Below are 18525 nucleotides of genomic sequence, written 5' to 3' on the forward strand. Positions count from 1 at the left end.
ATACGACAGTTACTAATAAAGGTGGAAAATCTGCATGCATATAGGCCTTCTGGCTGTGACCTCATAAAAATCTTTTGACCTCATAAAAATCAGCAAAGCGGGGTATTTTGCGCGGTAGAAAAGAACATTACCTCCCTTACCCTCCCTTGTGTGCTGCTTGTAAACATGTATTTACCCAGTAGCTCGGTCTGGACAGGAGATGGCGCTAATCCCTGTGATGTGGCTTTCATCGGGGCCACTGATAAACCAGAGTAAGACCGTCCATTTTTGTAGCTCACGTACAGGCATCGAGGTGTACTGCAATATCCCCAGACAAAGAGGAAAAAGAGCTGCGATGGACGGGTAAATCTCTCATCTTTACAAATAAATAAATTGACTTCTGACCTGGTGCATGTGACAAAGCTAAGATCAATGCTTTACACTTTGCTTCTTGTGCATGCTAACTGATTAGTTAGCTTTGCTCTGGCTGTGAACACATTTTTTTTTATTGCCGAAGGCGTGTCGTTAGCTTGTCACCACGCATCAGTCAATACAAGAATAACACATGTAGCATGTGTGAAATGACAGCTACGATTATCACACGGGAAATGTGAAATATAGCGTTAGCTGTGTTAATATGACCTTTGGGTTTTTGTTATGTCCTAATGATTACAATGGGCGCAAATGTATGGATGGATATGTTGCCATAGGAACTATAGCAAAGGGATAGCCTACTGCGCTGAATACAATCCAGCTATTTCAGCTCTAAAATATTCCTAAATGTTTTCATCAGTACTGTTATCAAATTCATTTTTAATGCGTCTAGGTTTGTTAACAATGATGATGGTTCGTTTATATCTTTTTCTTAGAAATAACTGTTTACAATAGGATAGCAAAGAACAAAGCAATGTAGGGCGTCTACTGCCTCCTACTGTGCTAATACTTCGCGTTTACATCATTTTAACTCCATAATCTGGGACTAAACTTTTTTTTGTTTTTGCAGTGATGTTGCGGTTGGTGTAAAGGTATGCCAAAGTTAAATGACTTAACATAGAAATATTGCTAAACCTATTTGGGAAGTGGTTGGTAATGATTGATGTGTTTTTACTTTCCAGAGAGGCTCAGATGAGCTCAGCATGTACAGTAGCAGTTCCAGCACCATGGCCGGTGGGTAAAGCAGTCAGCCGTCAAGTCTCATCAGAATCCATCACATCAATGTAACATTTTTGTCTGCGTATTCTATGTTTAGCCAATGGTGGTGACAACAAAAAACAGCGTCTGGATGATCCTCCGCCTTCTAGAGTCCTCCACATCAGGAAACTCCCCAGTGAAGTATCAGAGACAGAAGTCATTGCACTGGGCCTTCCTTTTGGCAAAGTCACCAATATACTGATGCTAAAGGGCAAAAACCAGGTACAGATCTCTAATCTAAAGTATAATTATTCAAGCTTTGCTTGACTTATTAGCATTATTGGTTTTCAGGCATTTTTGGAGCTTGGAACAGAGGAAGCGGCTATTACAATGGTGAATTACTACACGGCCGTCACACCTCAGGTGAGGAATCTTGTATCTATTACTATTGATGGATGTCTTTTTCTCATTGTCTGTAATGCACTTGTAATTGGCACAGGTCAGAAATGCTCCAGTGTTTATACAGTATTCCAACCATAAAGAACTAAAAACTGACTCTGCACTGAATCAGGTATATTCCCCAGATGCTTGAAAAAAATGTCTTTAAGTTGTCAAATGATTTACTTATTATTTTTCATTCTACACTAATCAATTCAGAGAGCTCAGGCAGTGCTCCAGGCGGTGTCAGCAGTGCAGGATGGCAGCTCCCCCTCCTCTGAAGCTGGGATAGTTGAACTGGCTCCACCCCCAAGCCCCGTGTTGCGCATCATCATTGATAATATGTTTTATCCAGTAACTCTTGATGTTCTACAGCAGGTAAAGTTTTTAATATTCTATTGTCTTTTTACTGTGCACATCACACCAGAAAATATGCAAGTGCTTTATTTCTATTTGTTCAGATCTTCAGCAAGTTTGGGACCGTGATGAAGATTATAACCTTTACCAAGAACAACCAGTTTCAGGCCCTTCTGCAGTTTAGTGATCCAGTCAATGCACAACAGGCCAAGCTGGTGTGTTACATTGACTTCATGTATAATTAGGTTAGGACGTTTTGGCCAAAAGTCCCACTTACGGTATTTGTTTTTTGCAGTCATTGGATGGACAAAACATCTATAACTCATGTTGCACGTTGAGGATAGACTTCAGCAAACTGGTCAACCTTAATGTCAAATATAACAATGATAAAAGTCGAGATTACACCAGACCTGACCTGCCCACTGGGGACGGAGAATCAACCACCAAAGATCATTCTTTGTTAGGTAAGTTTAAAATGGTTTACACAGTAGCCGCAATGCCAGCATCTGGAATAACAAGAGTGTTACTGTCTTGTAGGAACCCCGTCCGGAGCACTGGCGTCCTACTCCAGTGGAGGTGGTTATTCATCCTCCCTCTCCCTCTCTCAGAGCAGTGGTAAACATTCACTTTGACTTTCTAACATGAAACATAAAAGGACTTAATGTTGACTGAACGTTTGATGCAATCTGCAACTGAGTCCATTACTATGACCATCAGTATAAAAACACTGTCTTGGCCTGGTGGCCCTGGCCGACAGAGGGGACTTAATATTTTTGAATGTAGTATTTTTCATATGTGATGTCTTCTACATACAGTATCAAGTTTTCTCTGATGGTAATCGCTTCTTTCTTACCTGTGGCCTCATCAGATTTCTTTTTGTTTCCTTGTGTGTGACAGGAGCTATCAGTCCTCTGAGTGCTGCAGCGGCCGCAGCAGCTGCTGCTGGACGAGTCGCTCTGTCTGGGACGGGAGTGTCTGGAGTCCTGCTGGCGTCCAACCTGAATGATGAGGTAGACTGGCAACACACACAGCTAAACTTCTTTAGCTTGTTTTGATTGTTTTTTCTAAATTTACCTCATTGAAATAAAACAAAAACATAAAAGTAGGCTGTAGTCTTAACTGTAGTCAACAAATGCAAAACTGTAGTTCTCTCTCTGATCATAATTGACCATGGATTATTACATTGGAGCAACAAAGTGTCTTGTCCTCAACAGCACTGAATAATTAACCCCACAAGCTCTTGATATAAGCACAGGGAAACTGCTCTCTTGTCTTTAATGTAAAACTTTTAGAAAACAATTCTGAATTTTGAACTTGTGTTGGTTAGATATAAAAGCGAATGTGCAGTTGTATGTTTAAAAATTGTGTTTTGTAATGCATATGGTTTATTACAGTCAAATTCTGTCACTTGAATCTATCTGATGCTTCTCTGTCAAACTCTCTCTCAGAATCCCTCTGTCTGAATGTCTCAACCCTTTCCGGTCCAGAGCAACCTCTTATTGATGCAGGGCTTGTAGCTCTCAGCTCCTCTACAAGCCTGACTCCATCACACTGACACTCAGTGCCTTAAGTGTTGGATTTAAGAGCGCACATTTACAGTAAAAAAAAAAAGATTTGCATTGTGTGGCTCCTCTGCTCAAAAAGGCAGTAACCAGCTGTAGAGCAAATCCTTCGTGTTTTGTAACAGTGAATTGTTTTATTGGACATTTGGACATTTGGACCTGGACATTTAATCTGCTTCATTGTCATTTCCCTTTTGGTTGATTTTTGCTTCACCCCTTTTATATTTGGCTTGTTCGGGATAAAGTGTGCCAGATGTAGGACCAGGCCGTTGCCGTAATCAAGGGTCAAGGGTACTTTATTTTTCATTCCAGCGTCAAAAACGAACTAATTTATGTGGTGTCAAATTCATTATCACAGAATCTTTTCGGTGTAATATTTGTGCAATTGGCTTGTTGCACAATGTGGCTACGCTAGTTCCTCTGAGCTGAAGTTGTGGGCGCTAGTACTTCCTGTTCGTATTAATTCTCATTAAGATTAGCTTCGACCCGTTCAAATCATCATATTTCCTAAAGATTCTGTGGTGGACAGTGAGTTTCTGGTAGATGATCTTCCTGCAGGTGAACGAGTTGCTGTACAGTGTAAATATTTCCGTAGAGGAGACGTCTATGTTTAAAAGGATCAGTGAGTTTGTCTTGTAGATAAAGGCTAACATTCATTTCATGCATTATACAATTTGAAATAGTGCCTTTTATTAATTTTCTTCATAGCATGTTAGCCATTGATTGTTTGTCTTGAAGCTAAAGGCTAACATGCTATAATTTTTTTTAAATAAAATGCACTATTTCAAATTGCATAATGCATGAAATGAATGTTAGCCTTTAGCTTCAAGACAAACGATCAATCCTTTATGATCACAGGCGTCTCCTCTGAGCTCGTTACATCAAGATTTGAACACAGTAAATGATCGTCTACCAGGACCTCACTGCCCACAACATAATCTATAGAAAATATGATTATTATTCCAGGAAAAGAATACAGACAGGAAGTACTGGCGCTCACAACTTCAGGTTAGAGGAACTAGCATAGCCACACCGTGCAACAAGCCAATGTAGCATAGACGGTGAACAACAAGGACATAGCACTGCTGTTAGCTGCGAGAAGCCTAATATGAGATGAAGGCAGGCTCTGAAAGTTCTTAATGGGCGTTCCATTGAAACTTTCTGCCCCTCTTTAAGTCATTATTGAACACAGGCTTGCCATTCTTGCCTCCATGTGTTTGTCATAGCACACACTACATCGTCCTATTCTTTTTTTTCCTTTCACTTTTTGTATTTATTTTAGCCCCATTCTAAATATAGGAGCTGACTTCGAAAACTCAGCAAATGGCTAGCATACACACGCGCTGAACACAATGGGGGAAGCCATACTCGCTTAGCTCATCACTATTGTACAGTCTGTAAGTGTAAGACTTCTGCACACATTTTTTTTTTGGTTAGCTGCTAAGGAGTTTCTACTTTGTTTTGTAATCTTCAGACATCAACAGATCTCTTGATAGGTGCGTTGCTAGACTTTTGTGGTTAAACTGCTATGGCCACTGACGAACAAGCCTATTTGCTGCTGTTGTCCATTGCTCAATAATACTTTGAGCGCCCCATCCTTTCATGTGGGACGTGTGTGAGAGATGGTGTGTTGGGTCGAAGCAGTATCATTCCTTTGATGTTCCACTGATGCTCTGTTTACTGACCTCTGCTTTGGTTTTTGTCCTCTCCTCCTTCCCTTCCCCTCTGCTCCCCTTTCCCCACATGATTTTATTTGATTTGTTTCCTAAACATTTACTCCCCAACTGTGTACTCAAACGTCCTGTAATTTCTACTTTTGTGATACTACCCGCCCCTCCACCTTTCTGTTCTCCTTGCCCTCTTGTGCTCCTAACACACTCTTGACCCTCCCGGACCGTCACACGCCTTCTCTATCTATGCTCTGCCCCTTCATCACGGACTCCACCACCCACGCCCTCGTCCAACGCTGGGCGGTCTGATCTGTACCTTCGTCTGTCCTCTCCTCTGCTCCTCCTCCTCTGTCCTCTGCTCTGCGGTCTCTCTCTCTAAAGATGGTCACGCCTCAAAGTCTCTTTACCCTCTTCGGTATGTTCAACCTCTACTACTCTATCTGTTTAGCTCTCTCTGTTAATCCAAAGTCTCCACTGATGATGATTGTGGGTGTGATACACGCCCAGTGTTCCTCTGTCACAAAGTAAACAAAAGCCACTCAAGGAGTGAGGCTGCAGTGAGAACTGACATGAAAATAATCCACATGTTCCTGAACCAAATTTAAGATGATTAAAAACAAGTAGTAACTAGAGTAACTATAATACCAGGAGACATCCTGGACAATGTCCAGCCAAGATGTTGTGTCAACAAAGAAAGATGATTAATTCATCATCACTTTACTATATTTCCATAAATGTTTGCAGAACACAAAGTGCTAGAGTGAAGAGTTCTTGAGCTACAGGTTGGGAACATCATCTCTCTAGAAGGCCAGTAAAATGATCAACAGTGGGGGAAAAAAACGGCAGTTCTTGATAATAGTTTTACAGATGACCATAAAACATCAGTGTCACGCAGCTCTGTCCAGTCAGGACCATGTGGGTCATTTTTGTGTTTGCTTTTCATCCTTATAATAACAGTTGAGTTTACTCTAACAGGCTCCTAAAGCCCCTGCATCTCCATCTCTTCTTTCTCAAATTATCAGGTACAGCCACAGTGTACAACAATGTTGATTTCAAATGCCAAATCATTTCTGCTTTTTGAAGTTGGTTATTACTTTCACACAACCTGACATTTCTGCCACTACAAAATGTCAACCAGCCTCCGCTTTATCCAAACATGGTGGTAACATTTAGACAATTACAGTATTATTATAGTCTCGTGCTTCTGGATAAATGTGTTTTCTCACTGTGCTTGTGTGTTTTAGCATTGTACATTTACTACAATATTTTCTGGTTGGCAGTCGATAAAACGTCCTGTTAAGCATTTGAAAGGTGTTTAGAGGAAGTCAAATGGGAAGACCTCATTTCTTCTTTTCATTTGTCTTTCTGGCACTAACTTTATTCCTTCATCCCTCACACCTCTCCTTTATCTTCGTTGGCTCCATCTTTCTGCTCTGTCTGTCCTCGCCCTCTCCTCTGCCTCGGCTGTCTCTCTCTGTCTCCTCAGGGGTCTATGGAGATGTGCAGAGGGTGAAGATACTCTACAACAAGAAAGACAGTGCTCTCATTCAGTTGGCAGATGGAAATCAGGCGCAGCTCGGTGAGTGCTTATCACAAACTAGCTTTACACTTTGAATGGCGTACTTTTTTGAGTGTTTGACATGGAATACTTTTTTGTAATTATTATGCAGCCATGAGTCACCTGAACGGTCAGAAAATCTTTGGAAAAGTGATGAGAGTGACGCTCTCCAAACATCAAACTGTAGCTTTACCCAGAGAAGGCCTGGATGACCAGTTGCTCACTAAAGGTGAGAAAGTTCTACCACATATTTGTCCAATATTGATGATGATAATGTTTCAACTTTCCATATTTATTTTTGTCATGGACAGATTATTCTGGCTCACCGCTGCATCGCTTCAAGAAGCCAGGGTCCAAGAACTTTCAGAACATCTTCCCTCCTTCTGCCACACTTCACCTTTCAAATGTCAGGTAAATACAGTGCTTTCAAGGCCAGATGTTTTCAGTTCTCAAAGATATAAAGATATTGTTATTTCTGATTGTAATAAATGCATGTCACTTATTCAGAGAGGGCATGGGAGAGGATGATCTTCGCCTGTTGTTCTCAAACACAGGTGCAACTGTGAAGGCCTTCAAGTTTTTCCAGTAAGACACTTTTCCATATCTGTAAATGAGGAATATGATGTAGCTTATTGGTTCTTTGCTTTGTGCTTCTAGTTGATGAATGAGTATAGTTTAATTTCCCCGTGTTTATTTGTAGGGACCGTAAGATGGCTTTGATCCAGATGTCGTCAGTGGAAGAGGCCATACAAGGGCTGATCGATCTACACAACTACGACATGGGCGGAAACCACCACCTCAAAGTCTCCTTTTCCAAATCCACCATCTGATGTTTAGTCTGCCCCCAGCACCCTCGTGTTTTAGAAGTCCTGACCATCGTAACCTTGTGTTTCTACTGCAGTTTATCATTATTTTGGTCAATGCAGACAAATAAAAATGAGCAAAAATTTGAGATTTTAATGAGCAAGCTTAGCTGTAAACATGGCTGATGTGAAGTAGTGTTTTGTAAAGCACTAGCATAACCTTGTTGGTTTGCATAAATGTAATACTTTTTATTTACTTCATAAATAATTGTCACTGTGAATATTCTGTTTGAAAGTAAATCACCTTACCATGTTTACTCCTAAATTTAGCAACTAAACCCAGGATTGCTGCCTGTTTCCAAAAAGCTCCTGTTGGGTCAAGTACCCCATCAGGAGGAATTTGGTTAATAGGTACCATTACACTTTATTACATTGTTAAACAATGTGCTTGTTAGATTATTGCAACATTGCTGCTTGCAGAATTGAATTTCAGAAAAAATGTTACACCGATCATACAATTATGAAGTAGTATCTGAAGAAAAAAGCCAGTTAAACATTCTCTCCTGTTACATGATGCTTCATTTGATCATAGCTACAGTTGATGCCCAAAAACATTTTTTGTGAATGTTCCTAAACAGCCCATGTGTATTGTGTACAGTTACTCCGTATGCATGCAGGGTTTAAACATGTGACTCTGGTCTTGGTCTCTATTGGAGGAGACGTGTTGGGACCAATGTGCCTTTAGTCTGTTTCCTGTGATCTCCTTCACCTGTCTGTTATTTTTTAGTCAATCTTTAATTTCATGACTAAAGTATAGTTTATTTTGGATATCTTGTGTGCAACAACTTCAATGTGGGATTGCTCTTTTATGCAAATTTAAGTGTATGTTTTCTACTTGATATCAGCTTTTTTGTGGAAAATTTTCAGATTGGCACAACATTAGAGAAAGTGTCTTTTTTACCAATGGTCCAAAGTCAGTGGTTATGTCTTGTGTACAAGCTGTCATCTACATCCACCAATAAACGTCACTCTCTGCAGTATTGCATCTCTTTTTCCCCCTCACATTTTCATTCCTATTTGTGTAATATTTACAATCTGGACGGACTGACTGAACTTTTTGAAGCTATTACACTTTCCACCACCAGAGAGCAGTGCAGGATAAGGCAGTAACATGAATATCCACTCATGCTAAACTGAAATCTTTGCAAGTGCGACAAAACCAAGAATTGTGCTTGCGCTTATCCTAGTCTTATAACCACAGAGACTATCAACAGGTTAGGTTACTTCACCGGCCGACAAACACCTGTCGCACGTGCAGATGGTGAGCGGACCGAGGCACGAGGACAGGTGCGCTGTGGCCATCGTGGCTCTGATCACCTGTGGTCCCATTCAAAGAACTTAAATAACTGCTGACCTGAAGTCAAGGATCAAAGAAAGGTCAGACCAAAATGAGAAAATCATCATCAAAGGCCCGAAGAAGTGAATATTACATAGTGAATCTAGCAAATAGTCTGGTTGATATAATCACTTTGCTATAGAAATAGTTTTAACGGGTTAAGTTAATGTTAAACCTTGTGTTATTTTTGCCTATGCTATTAACCTTTTATTTTTATTTATTTATTTCATCAAAGTTATTCGATTAGAAAAGTATTGGGGTGGATAATGTCATGTGTTGCGTGGCCTGGATTTTGGGTTTTATTCTGGATGCCCTCTCTTCCTGCACTCTCTCCATTTATGCAGGATTTGTACTGGCACAATGAGCACCGCTGCATCCATCAGTCTGGATTCACAGTATCAGATATTGCAACATTGTGTCCATCTCAGGGCCAGTTGTTACATTGTGTCGTACGATTCTGAATGGAAGGATGTAAAATAAAAAGTCTTTTGTTTTTCAGTGATGTGTGGGGTGGATCGGTGACCTCACGGGCCCTCCTCCTTCTGTGTATTCAAATGACAGATCTGTATTTGATGCCTCCAGCCCATGCTCCTCCTTTGTCCCATCAAAGTCATCCTGAATCCCGATACCAGCAGGACGGGGCAATGTCTGGTGGATGACTGAACGGGTGACATGCAGTGACGTAATGGTTGTTTTCAGGCTCCCACCATAAACCTGGTGATACACTTCTACCCCCACTGTTGCTTGGAAATCTATGTACTTTAACTACACATCAATAATTTATGTAGTGATCAATAGAGGTCAACCAGATGGGTATGGAGGACATGGGAGGACACATATCGCCCCTGCAGTTGTCTTAAAGAGAGAGGCGTCTTTCAGACTTGGGGGACGACGGATGGAAATTTGCCCAAGGCTACAATCCGTTGTGGCTTGTTCATTTACACGCACTGTCCTTACCAAATAAACCAATAAACCAATATATAGGTTTTGGACACATATAGCGTAGCCTGACAACACAGAAGCATGGAATGTAAATGAATCGATTTTGACTCTTACTTCCCCTTTAGTAACAGACAAAGAATGTGCTATATTTAGTTGCTATTTAGATAGAAAGTGATCACCTTTATTGTGTTCTAAATGCTTCAAATAAAAGCTGTTCATGTGGTGGAGGAGTCCCAGTATCTTGTGGTCTTGTTCACAAGCGAGGGCTGGATGGAGCAGGAGATTGGCAAACTGATCGGTGCAGCGTCTGCAGTGATGCGGTCGCTGAATCAGACCTTTGTGGTGAAAAGAGAGCCGAATCGAAAGGCAAAGCTCTCATTTTACCGGTCGATCTACTTCCTACTCGCACCTATTATTATTAGGACAAGTTTCCTGTGGGTGCTTGGACGAGCTTGGAGTTGAGCTGCTGCTCCTTCGTGTTGAGAGGAGACAGATGTGGTGGTTTGGGCATCTGTACCGGCTGCCCTCCCGGCGCCTCTCTGGGGAGGGCACGTCCCATTGGGCCTAGGACTGATGGGATTAAGCTGGAGGGACTATCTGCTGGCCTTGATAGATAAGAAACACCTCAATATCCCCCCAGAAGGCAGAGGCACTGATGATGTAGTTAAAAGTCCTTTCGACCTGGCACCGTCATCGGGGTTCGCCCTTTTAGAAACACAACAGGTGTGAGTGGGTATCACGTGAACCACCAACAGAAAATGATAACTCCTAAACATGCATTACAAGAGAATTATTATACAGTCAAAACATAATTATACTTTGTGTGAATTTTGCTTTGTATCTCCACCAGAAGAGCTAGAGGAAGTGTGTGTGGATGAGGGAATCTGGGCATCTCTGCTCAGACTGCTGCCTCCATGATCCGACCCCAGTAAAGCGGAAGAAAATAGATGGATATAACAGTGTTGTCTCGCTACTAACAAGATCAGATCTGAGGAGAGATGTGTTACGCAACATGGCTTTACAATGATTAGAAATGGATATAAAATAAAACGTTCAATTGAAAAGTGCACTCCACATAAATCCTTCGTCATTGTTGAATAATTGCACAGTTTTCACTCTATACATCTTTGTTTCCTACTGAATGCAAAAGACCTAATGGAGTCACATGACACATCTTATATTAATGAGATTAGCCCCATTTTTGAGCTGTCCACGTGTCCATTTGTCCCGACCCTCTCTGTGTCTCCCTGTCCCTTCGTTTTCCCCCCTATCACTCCCCGGGACAGCCAATCGATATCTGATGTCAGGATGAAGTAAGTGATGACTTCAGAGTCATTAGGCGTTATGATAGGAGGACACGGTGCTATCAGCGGCCCCAGCTGGGAATGGATAGACCCAAGGCATTGTGGGTCATATTTCAATGCTCTCACACACTTCCCCCACGCACTGTGTTTGTGGGGACAGAGGCATAAATTAAGCCACTGCTGCTCAGGCAATTCTGAGATTAAAGAAAGTGAAGAACTTTTGAACTTAATTTACAGCTGAACAAAGTGTCTTTTTATGACAAATGAAAGAGAAAGGGCTTGTACCGACAAACAGAAGAATGGTCTATTTGGGCAGTGATAAACATAGGACTATAAAGGGAGGCAAAACGTACCAATCAAAAAGGTGTTGAGCAGTGAGCGCTCTTTAAGTAAATTGTCTTAACTGTACAGTAAGATGTTCTATTATTTCACTGAAACACTGAAAAACTGTCAAATTCGAGATTCTTAAATGATTCCCCCCCCCCCCCCTGTTCACTGGCTTTATGTATATAATATTGGAGGTAGCGTTCCTGTACTTACTACAAGTGACTTTTCCATAAATGCTCTCATTTTGAGTCTGCAGGCAAGACATTTCACCATAGCCCATAATAAAGAGCGTTTTTAGACAAAGCCTGCCAAGCCACTGAATAACCGGTTTGCTTTGTAACCCTGAGTGATTCAGAAAAAAACAAAAAAACTACTACTTAAGGTGTCATTGCGTAACATTTTGGATCATAGTATTGCCATCAATACAAAACATGCTCCTAAAGACCAGCTATTTTCATAGTGAGTAATCAAAGAATAGATTAAGTTAAGGACCAAACCTATTTAAATCTGCCTTTAGTCAACGAGCGTGAGACGTCCCGCTCCCAGTGAGGTTCACAGTCAGGGCTGAGGAGAGTCGATTCACTCACAACAAAGATAGGTATTTTACTACCATAGACATATTTGTAATAAAATAAATACTTGCACTTCATTCTATTTATATGGTAAAATGTTGCGCAGTGTGTCTTTAATTTAGTCTTCTTTGTCCTTATCCAATCAGGAAAGGCATCGGGCATATGATCCGCCAAGTCGCAAGGAAGTAAATTTACTGAATTGTCCCGTAGAGAAATGTGTGGTGACCCTTTGGTTTATGCCGCTGGGGCATCTGTCTGAGCACAGGCGACGGTCGTTGTCCCATCTTCAGCTTCTTAGGTTTGGTCTGGAGTATGGGAGGATTAAGCCTATTGTGTATGTTTAGGGATGATAAGGTGAAGAGGAGCACCAGGAGAACATTTAACAGGCTTTCCACGGGGTTAACGTCTTACCATGTGCCTGAATCAAATGCATTTCCTCCACTTTGGCTATAGGCCTCATTTGAAAGCTAAGACCAACATAACTGATCTCTTTCCTCACGTTGTTGCTGTGATGTCACTTTTTCCCCACGTTTTTTCCCATCTCATCTTGCCACTTTTTTGTTGTTTTTTGTGGCTTTTTGGCCCTTTTTTTTGTTTTGTTTTTTTCACTTTTGGGTTGAGTTTTTATCACTTTTTTGGCGGAACTTTTGTGGCTTTTTTGAAGCTTTTTTGTTGTGTTTTCATCCTTTTTTTCCTCTTCTCTTTTTTGTTGCTGTTTTGACACTTCTTTCACTGGAGAAACTGTGCTCGGTTCAGGTGGGGGTTAAGAGGTTAAATTAATTGTGGCCTTAAATGTCATTAAAATGGATTAAATCTGGCATTAACTCTAAATTGCAGCATTTTTACAGTGTAAGTTCATCAAAAATACCCCCAAAAAATGATGGTATAAAAGATATTTAGGCCTATTACCACATTTGCCTGAAAGTTTCATTTTGCCCTATTCTCTTTCCTCTGTGTAAACCCTGTGTAAACTCCACACAGACAGACCCAATGCAGACTTTTTTTAATGTTGTTGCTTACCACTTATTTTCTAACACCAATAAATCAGAGAATAGCCTATATATGTTAAACAATGAAGAAATGCAATAACAGGATACAAATACATAGAAGATGAATGAATATTTGGCTCGAGTCTGTCACTATGTCCTAATGAAGCTCTCGTATCACAGACAGAGCGCGCGCGCCCCTCCAGACCACACAGCCTCCATTCAAATCTGTGAGGATTTAGATGAAGCGATTGACTGAATGGGACAGAATGAGATTTGCGGCCAATGTGTATAATTTAAATTAATGAAACTAGTTTATCCAGGATACACGCAGAAAAATGCGGCATATCTGTGGCCGCAGTCTCCAGTGAGAGAGAGAAAGACCCAGAGATTTAATATGAAATGAATGATGAGATAATTCTGCGGTAAATGTCATGAGTCACTGCCAGCCGATGAAGGTCAGCTCCACTGACTTTTCACAGACCGGACCTTAATGTTACAAAAAAGAAAAATTCTGTAACATTGTGGGAGTGTCTTTGGACAAGAGGAGGAAAAAAATATTTAGAAGGACAAAACCATGATGTTAAAGATTTGTGGAAAAGTGAATAAAACATTGTTTGCTACGATGCTCTCCATGAGTCACTGCCTTGACATGATCTGGTTCTCGTCATAAATGCACCATAATGATAACTGAGAATGACTAACCATAGATTTAATCACAATTTGAATTAGGTTCAATCAGATGCACAGGCCTAAGAGGTCACACCTGGGCATCCTTGCACCTGTCCGACATTATTTCCCCATTGATGTCCACTTAATTATGCCAAACATACATTTACTGTGCACCTACTCCACATGTCCTCTTCCTTTGAATCACCGTAAGGCTGGGCGACTAATGAGGCTTGATTAATTCAGATAACGTTGCATGTTGCACAACAACTCCTTGCGTGGAATATGAACTCATTTAAAGTGCATATGACACATTAGGCATGCTTTTTGCTAAAACATAGTTCACACATTTATATTTAAAGCCACACCGTAGGATTTTACCCAATGAATAAAATTGAAGTATAAGCATCTATTTTATGACAGATAATTTCATCATTGAAAAGTACCTCATAAATGTACAAACAAACATGTGCTTTAGCTGCAAGTGGCTCACCTCTCTTAAGACATGACTGTAACTTTACCGGGAGTGGGTACGTCTCCAGCTCGTCTCCATGGAGATGTCGACTAAAGTCAGCAGAATTTGAGATTTAAACCGTTTAGGTCCTCATCCATATCCATTCTTTGATTACTCACTGCAGTCATATGGAGCATGCTTTGCACTGATGACAACAGTAAAGTCCAAAATGTTACACAGTGTGCCTTTAAAGGAACAGGCCACCGTTTTTCCATCCTGAGATATGTTCTTACCTGAGCTTAGACGAGTTGATACATACCTGCCTGGTCTTCATGCGTGCCCGTGGAAGAGCGTGGTCGCTTCTAACTTCACCCCCGTTTGGAGCTATAGGAATACATTGGGAGAGGCCAAATACTAACAACATCTTTGGTCGTTTTTCGTGACTGAGCGCACGCACAAAGACCAGACAGGTACGTATCAACTCGTCTAAGCTCAGGTAAGAACATATCTCCATAAAACGGTGGCCTGTTCCTTTAAGATTTTGCTAAACATTGTGCCCAGTTTTGTTTAGTTTGACCATTTTTGTGATGCTTATAGCTTCACTTCCTTATTGGACACTGACAGGAAGTGACATAGATTAAGGCAAACAATATAAAACTGCCTAAAAAGCCGTGCCAACCATAAGTCAATGGGAAATGAGTCAAACTGCTATGGGACTTTACCTCAATCTATGTCACTCGCTTAAAAATAAAAATAACTTTTCCACCCAAGATTTCTTCATTAAAATTGCTGCGTCACTGAAATAAAATGATAATAAAGGAACTGATGAACTTGCAACTGGTCTTATCCATCTAAACAGTCATATTTTCAAAAGCATTAAAACCTGTCTTAGGCACTTTGAATGTTATTTGGCCTCACCTTTTCCTGTACAATGGAAACACATACAGCCTACTATGACAGGGAGAAAAAAATACAGAGTTCGAGCTGTTTAAACAACAGATGTGTTTAACTTTTTTGTTTTGATAGCATGGAGCTGACAAACTGCACACAGATTCAAAATAATTACTGGTATTTATGGCTAACTAACTGCAATGTGCTCTTTTTACCAATAGATGCCACTAAAGATGCCAAAAATTCCCCGTCCTCATGAAGCCTCCTGTAAGTCATTTATCTACTGCATTTTCACATTTTCTGCTTCAAAACACAGCACACATTGTTCCTCCCATCAGCCATCGCTCCCTGTACTGTGTGTATTATTGGTGATGCGTAATTGGTCCACGGCCTCACAGTGTCACGTTTGTACCATTTGTCTCCCTTGGAAACAGCAGAGAGCAGGACATGAGACCCCAGGGCACCCAGGAGGACATCTGGACAGGCCCCGCCCCCACACCTCTCTCTGCCTCTCTCCCTCATCCCACTCTCCCTTCCTTCTTTCTGTTTGCCACTTTTCTCTCCCCCCTTCCTACTCTCTCCCCTGTCAGTCTCTGGGGGCGATCAATCACTCTGAAGGCAGTGGGCTGTAGGTGGTCAGGCCGGCCGCAGATGGCTCTTTATCGCCATCGGAGCTCCGGCCTCTCTCTCCATGACAACGGAGCAGAGCAGGAAGTGACACGTCTGTGGTCCAGCGACTCCAGCCGAGCGCAGACACTCTCATCTGGACACAGAGATCATCATGGGGCTTCAAGGATTTATAGTTATTATTTTTATGAGGTGATCTATTTATAAATAATATTTTTTTACCAGAAGAAAAAGGCGTTAGACCTCATATCTTTTAAATGTAGTGGAATAAAAGTAAAAGTTCTCAACAAAAATACTACTTAAGTGAAGTTCAGGTGCTCAAAATCTCTAGATGTACTTTGTTATTGAGCACCTCTGGAGAGGGAAGCAGACTCTGCTCTGAGAGACGGGGACCCAGGATGCACCGGGGCTTTGCTGTGAGGTAGAAGCACTAACCACTCTGCCACTGCACAAACTGTGGTATGTGGACCTCTGGTGGTACTTGGACCTCTTCAGGTGGTCCTGGGTTGACACAGGCTCAGATGGAAGAGCGGGTTGTCCAACAGCTGAGAGGTTGGTGGTTCGAATCTCAGCTCCCGCAGGTGCAGATTGCCTTTGTGTCTTTGGGCAAGAGTGGGTGTTAGTGGTCGGAGGCCGATGGTGCAGATTAGCAGCCTCACTTTCGTCTGTCTACTTCAGAGCAGCTGTGGCTACAATAGCAGCTTACCTCTACCTACAGTAGTATGGGTATCGCTTTAGATTAAGGTGTGCTCATTAAGTATTAATAAGCATTAGTAATCATTTTAGGGTAAGGGAAAGGATTATGGTTTGGGTTAGGTTTAGGGTTGGCTATGAATAAGCCGACTATTAATGGCCTATTAGTATGTTAACAGATACAAGTATAATAAGCAGTGTGTTAATACTTTACAAGCATATTATAAATGCTTATTAGTACCTTATTAATACTTAACGAGCACACCTTAATACAAAGTGTTACCGTAGTATGGAGTGAATGACCACAGTTTGAGAAACACAGGCATCTCAATGCATCATTATAGTTACTTTTTATTAATCAGCATCATCAGCAATTTTAGACTTCAATCATTTAATTAGAGATGATTTAATTTATGCTTGAATTAAGTGGTGTTTTCAAGTATAGCTAAGGTTTACACCCAGTTTAAACCTAATTTTTGTCCAACTTAAGTCCATAATAGACCCTATTTAGACTTAGTTTAGTCCTGATTTGATCTTGATTTAGGCCTTGCAGTACTTGGGAGGTAAAATATTTTATGAGGTTGTACGATAGATACTTGGTGTGAAAAGTCAGAACCACTGCAATAAACAAAACATTTAACAATGTGAAAATGCAGATGTTTAAATTGGCAGAAATAATTAAACATTATTTGTCACTTACATTTACCACAATAAGAGCCTACTGATACTCAAAAGTAATATTAATGTGTACTTGAGTAACTGAACCCACCTCAGATTGTCCTAAACATTGTGAGGAAATGCTCCGTTGTTTCATTGTGTCCTATGTTTCTGTACAGTTGGCTCGATGCAGCGCGTCTGAATGAAACCATCAGGATTATCATCGACAAAATGTGGCGTTTGTTTGTAAATCGGTCTGATCTGAGCTGGATCTGGTTTAATCTGAGTAAAGTCGGAACAACAGAGCTGGCTCAGAGGCCTGGCATCCGTTGTCAGGCGGATGTACCACAGAAACGAGTGGAGACGCCAAGCAGCCTATTAACAGATTTATAGGAGAAATTATCAACTATGAAATGATTATGGCACAAGTGGGAAGTTTAGGCAAAATGTGGGCTTCATTTGAATCAAAGCTCAAAGATAATACAAATAGGATGACTGGTTTACCTCCTTCACCCTGAGCGGTCTAAAAAAGCCTATAGGACAATCCTTAATCCTTTAAATTAAGAAAATAATTGAACTTGATTTAATAACAAATCATTAAAAACAGTGGGACGGGACTAAAAATGGGTTGCATGATGATTAACTATATATCAATGCTTGACTCTCAGAAATACTGAGTGACGACCCATCTTTTCATGATAGGTGGGGCTCCTGATGATCCCTGGGTTTAGATTGACCAAATGCTGACTTCCCAGCAGGGCAGCCATGTTTTTCCTGGAAGTCTGTGCGTTGAGGAGGATGAGGGTGCGGCGGCTGTGGGGGGGAGGGGGGCAGGGGGCGGCTGGTGGATTTCACGTCCCACTTCCTCTAACGGGGCGATTAGGCCAGACGTCTGTCACGCACTGTGCCTCTCTGCTCTGTCTGCCAGAAAATACACTCAGGAGCCCGAGGAGCTGGAGGAGCCACGGGGGATGGACACGAGTCTGGTCTGGGATACTTGACTGGGGAAGCTGATGAGAAGTTTATTTATTATATATTTTATCATTCGAGATCATATGGTTTGACAAGTGGACCCAGTCATTTTCACTATTTCTTTGAAACAAAAAAAACTTAAAAGGTTGTGAGTAGTCCAAATAATGTGGCCATTTTTAACCCACAGATTTCTATGCAGTCTTGACATGAGGTCCACAGATAAGATGGCGGAGAGACGCACACATCATCCTTCTAACGGGCTGCACTGGTCACACCACTGTCCACGCACACACACACGCACACGCACACTCAGAGGGGTGTCAGTGTGAGTTCTGTCAGCAGGTCCAGTGGGAGAGCAGCCATTTCTGACACACCACAAACACCCACACAGTCAGATACTGCCCAGTTCACACTCCACCTCCATCTGACCCAAATAGCCTTCTGAAAATCACTGGTTGTACTCTGACATACTGTTACTTGGTGTGTAATAAGCATGATGGACGCCTCTTTGGAGTTTCCGAAGTGTCAAAGCATTGA

General features: G+C 41.4%; 1 protein-coding gene across 1 annotated transcript; it reads left to right on the forward strand.

The window, feature by feature from the left end:
• The first annotated feature begins 224 nt into the window (after positions 1–224).
• LOC306972460 (polypyrimidine tract-binding protein 2-like) lies at positions 225–8511 on the forward strand. The gene is made up of 17 exons (XM_079569080.1): positions 225–342; positions 983–1004; positions 1095–1146; positions 1229–1392; positions 1462–1533; positions 1610–1681; positions 1768–1926; positions 2010–2120; positions 2201–2369; positions 2443–2520; positions 2803–2915; positions 5519–5552; positions 6624–6716; positions 6808–6924; positions 7007–7106; positions 7203–7280; positions 7396–8511. Exons 1-17 carry the CDS (start codon positions 335–337, stop codon positions 7523–7525), a joined length of 1572 nt encoding a protein of 523 aa, XP_079425206.1. The 5' UTR covers positions 225–334; the 3' UTR covers positions 7526–8511.
• The last annotated feature ends 10014 nt before the right edge of the window (positions 8512–18525 follow it).

This window comes from Gobius niger, assembly GCF_951799975.1.
Source record: "Gobius niger genome assembly, chromosome: 13".
NCBI lineage: Eukaryota > Metazoa > Chordata > Actinopteri > Gobiiformes > Gobiidae > Gobius > Gobius niger.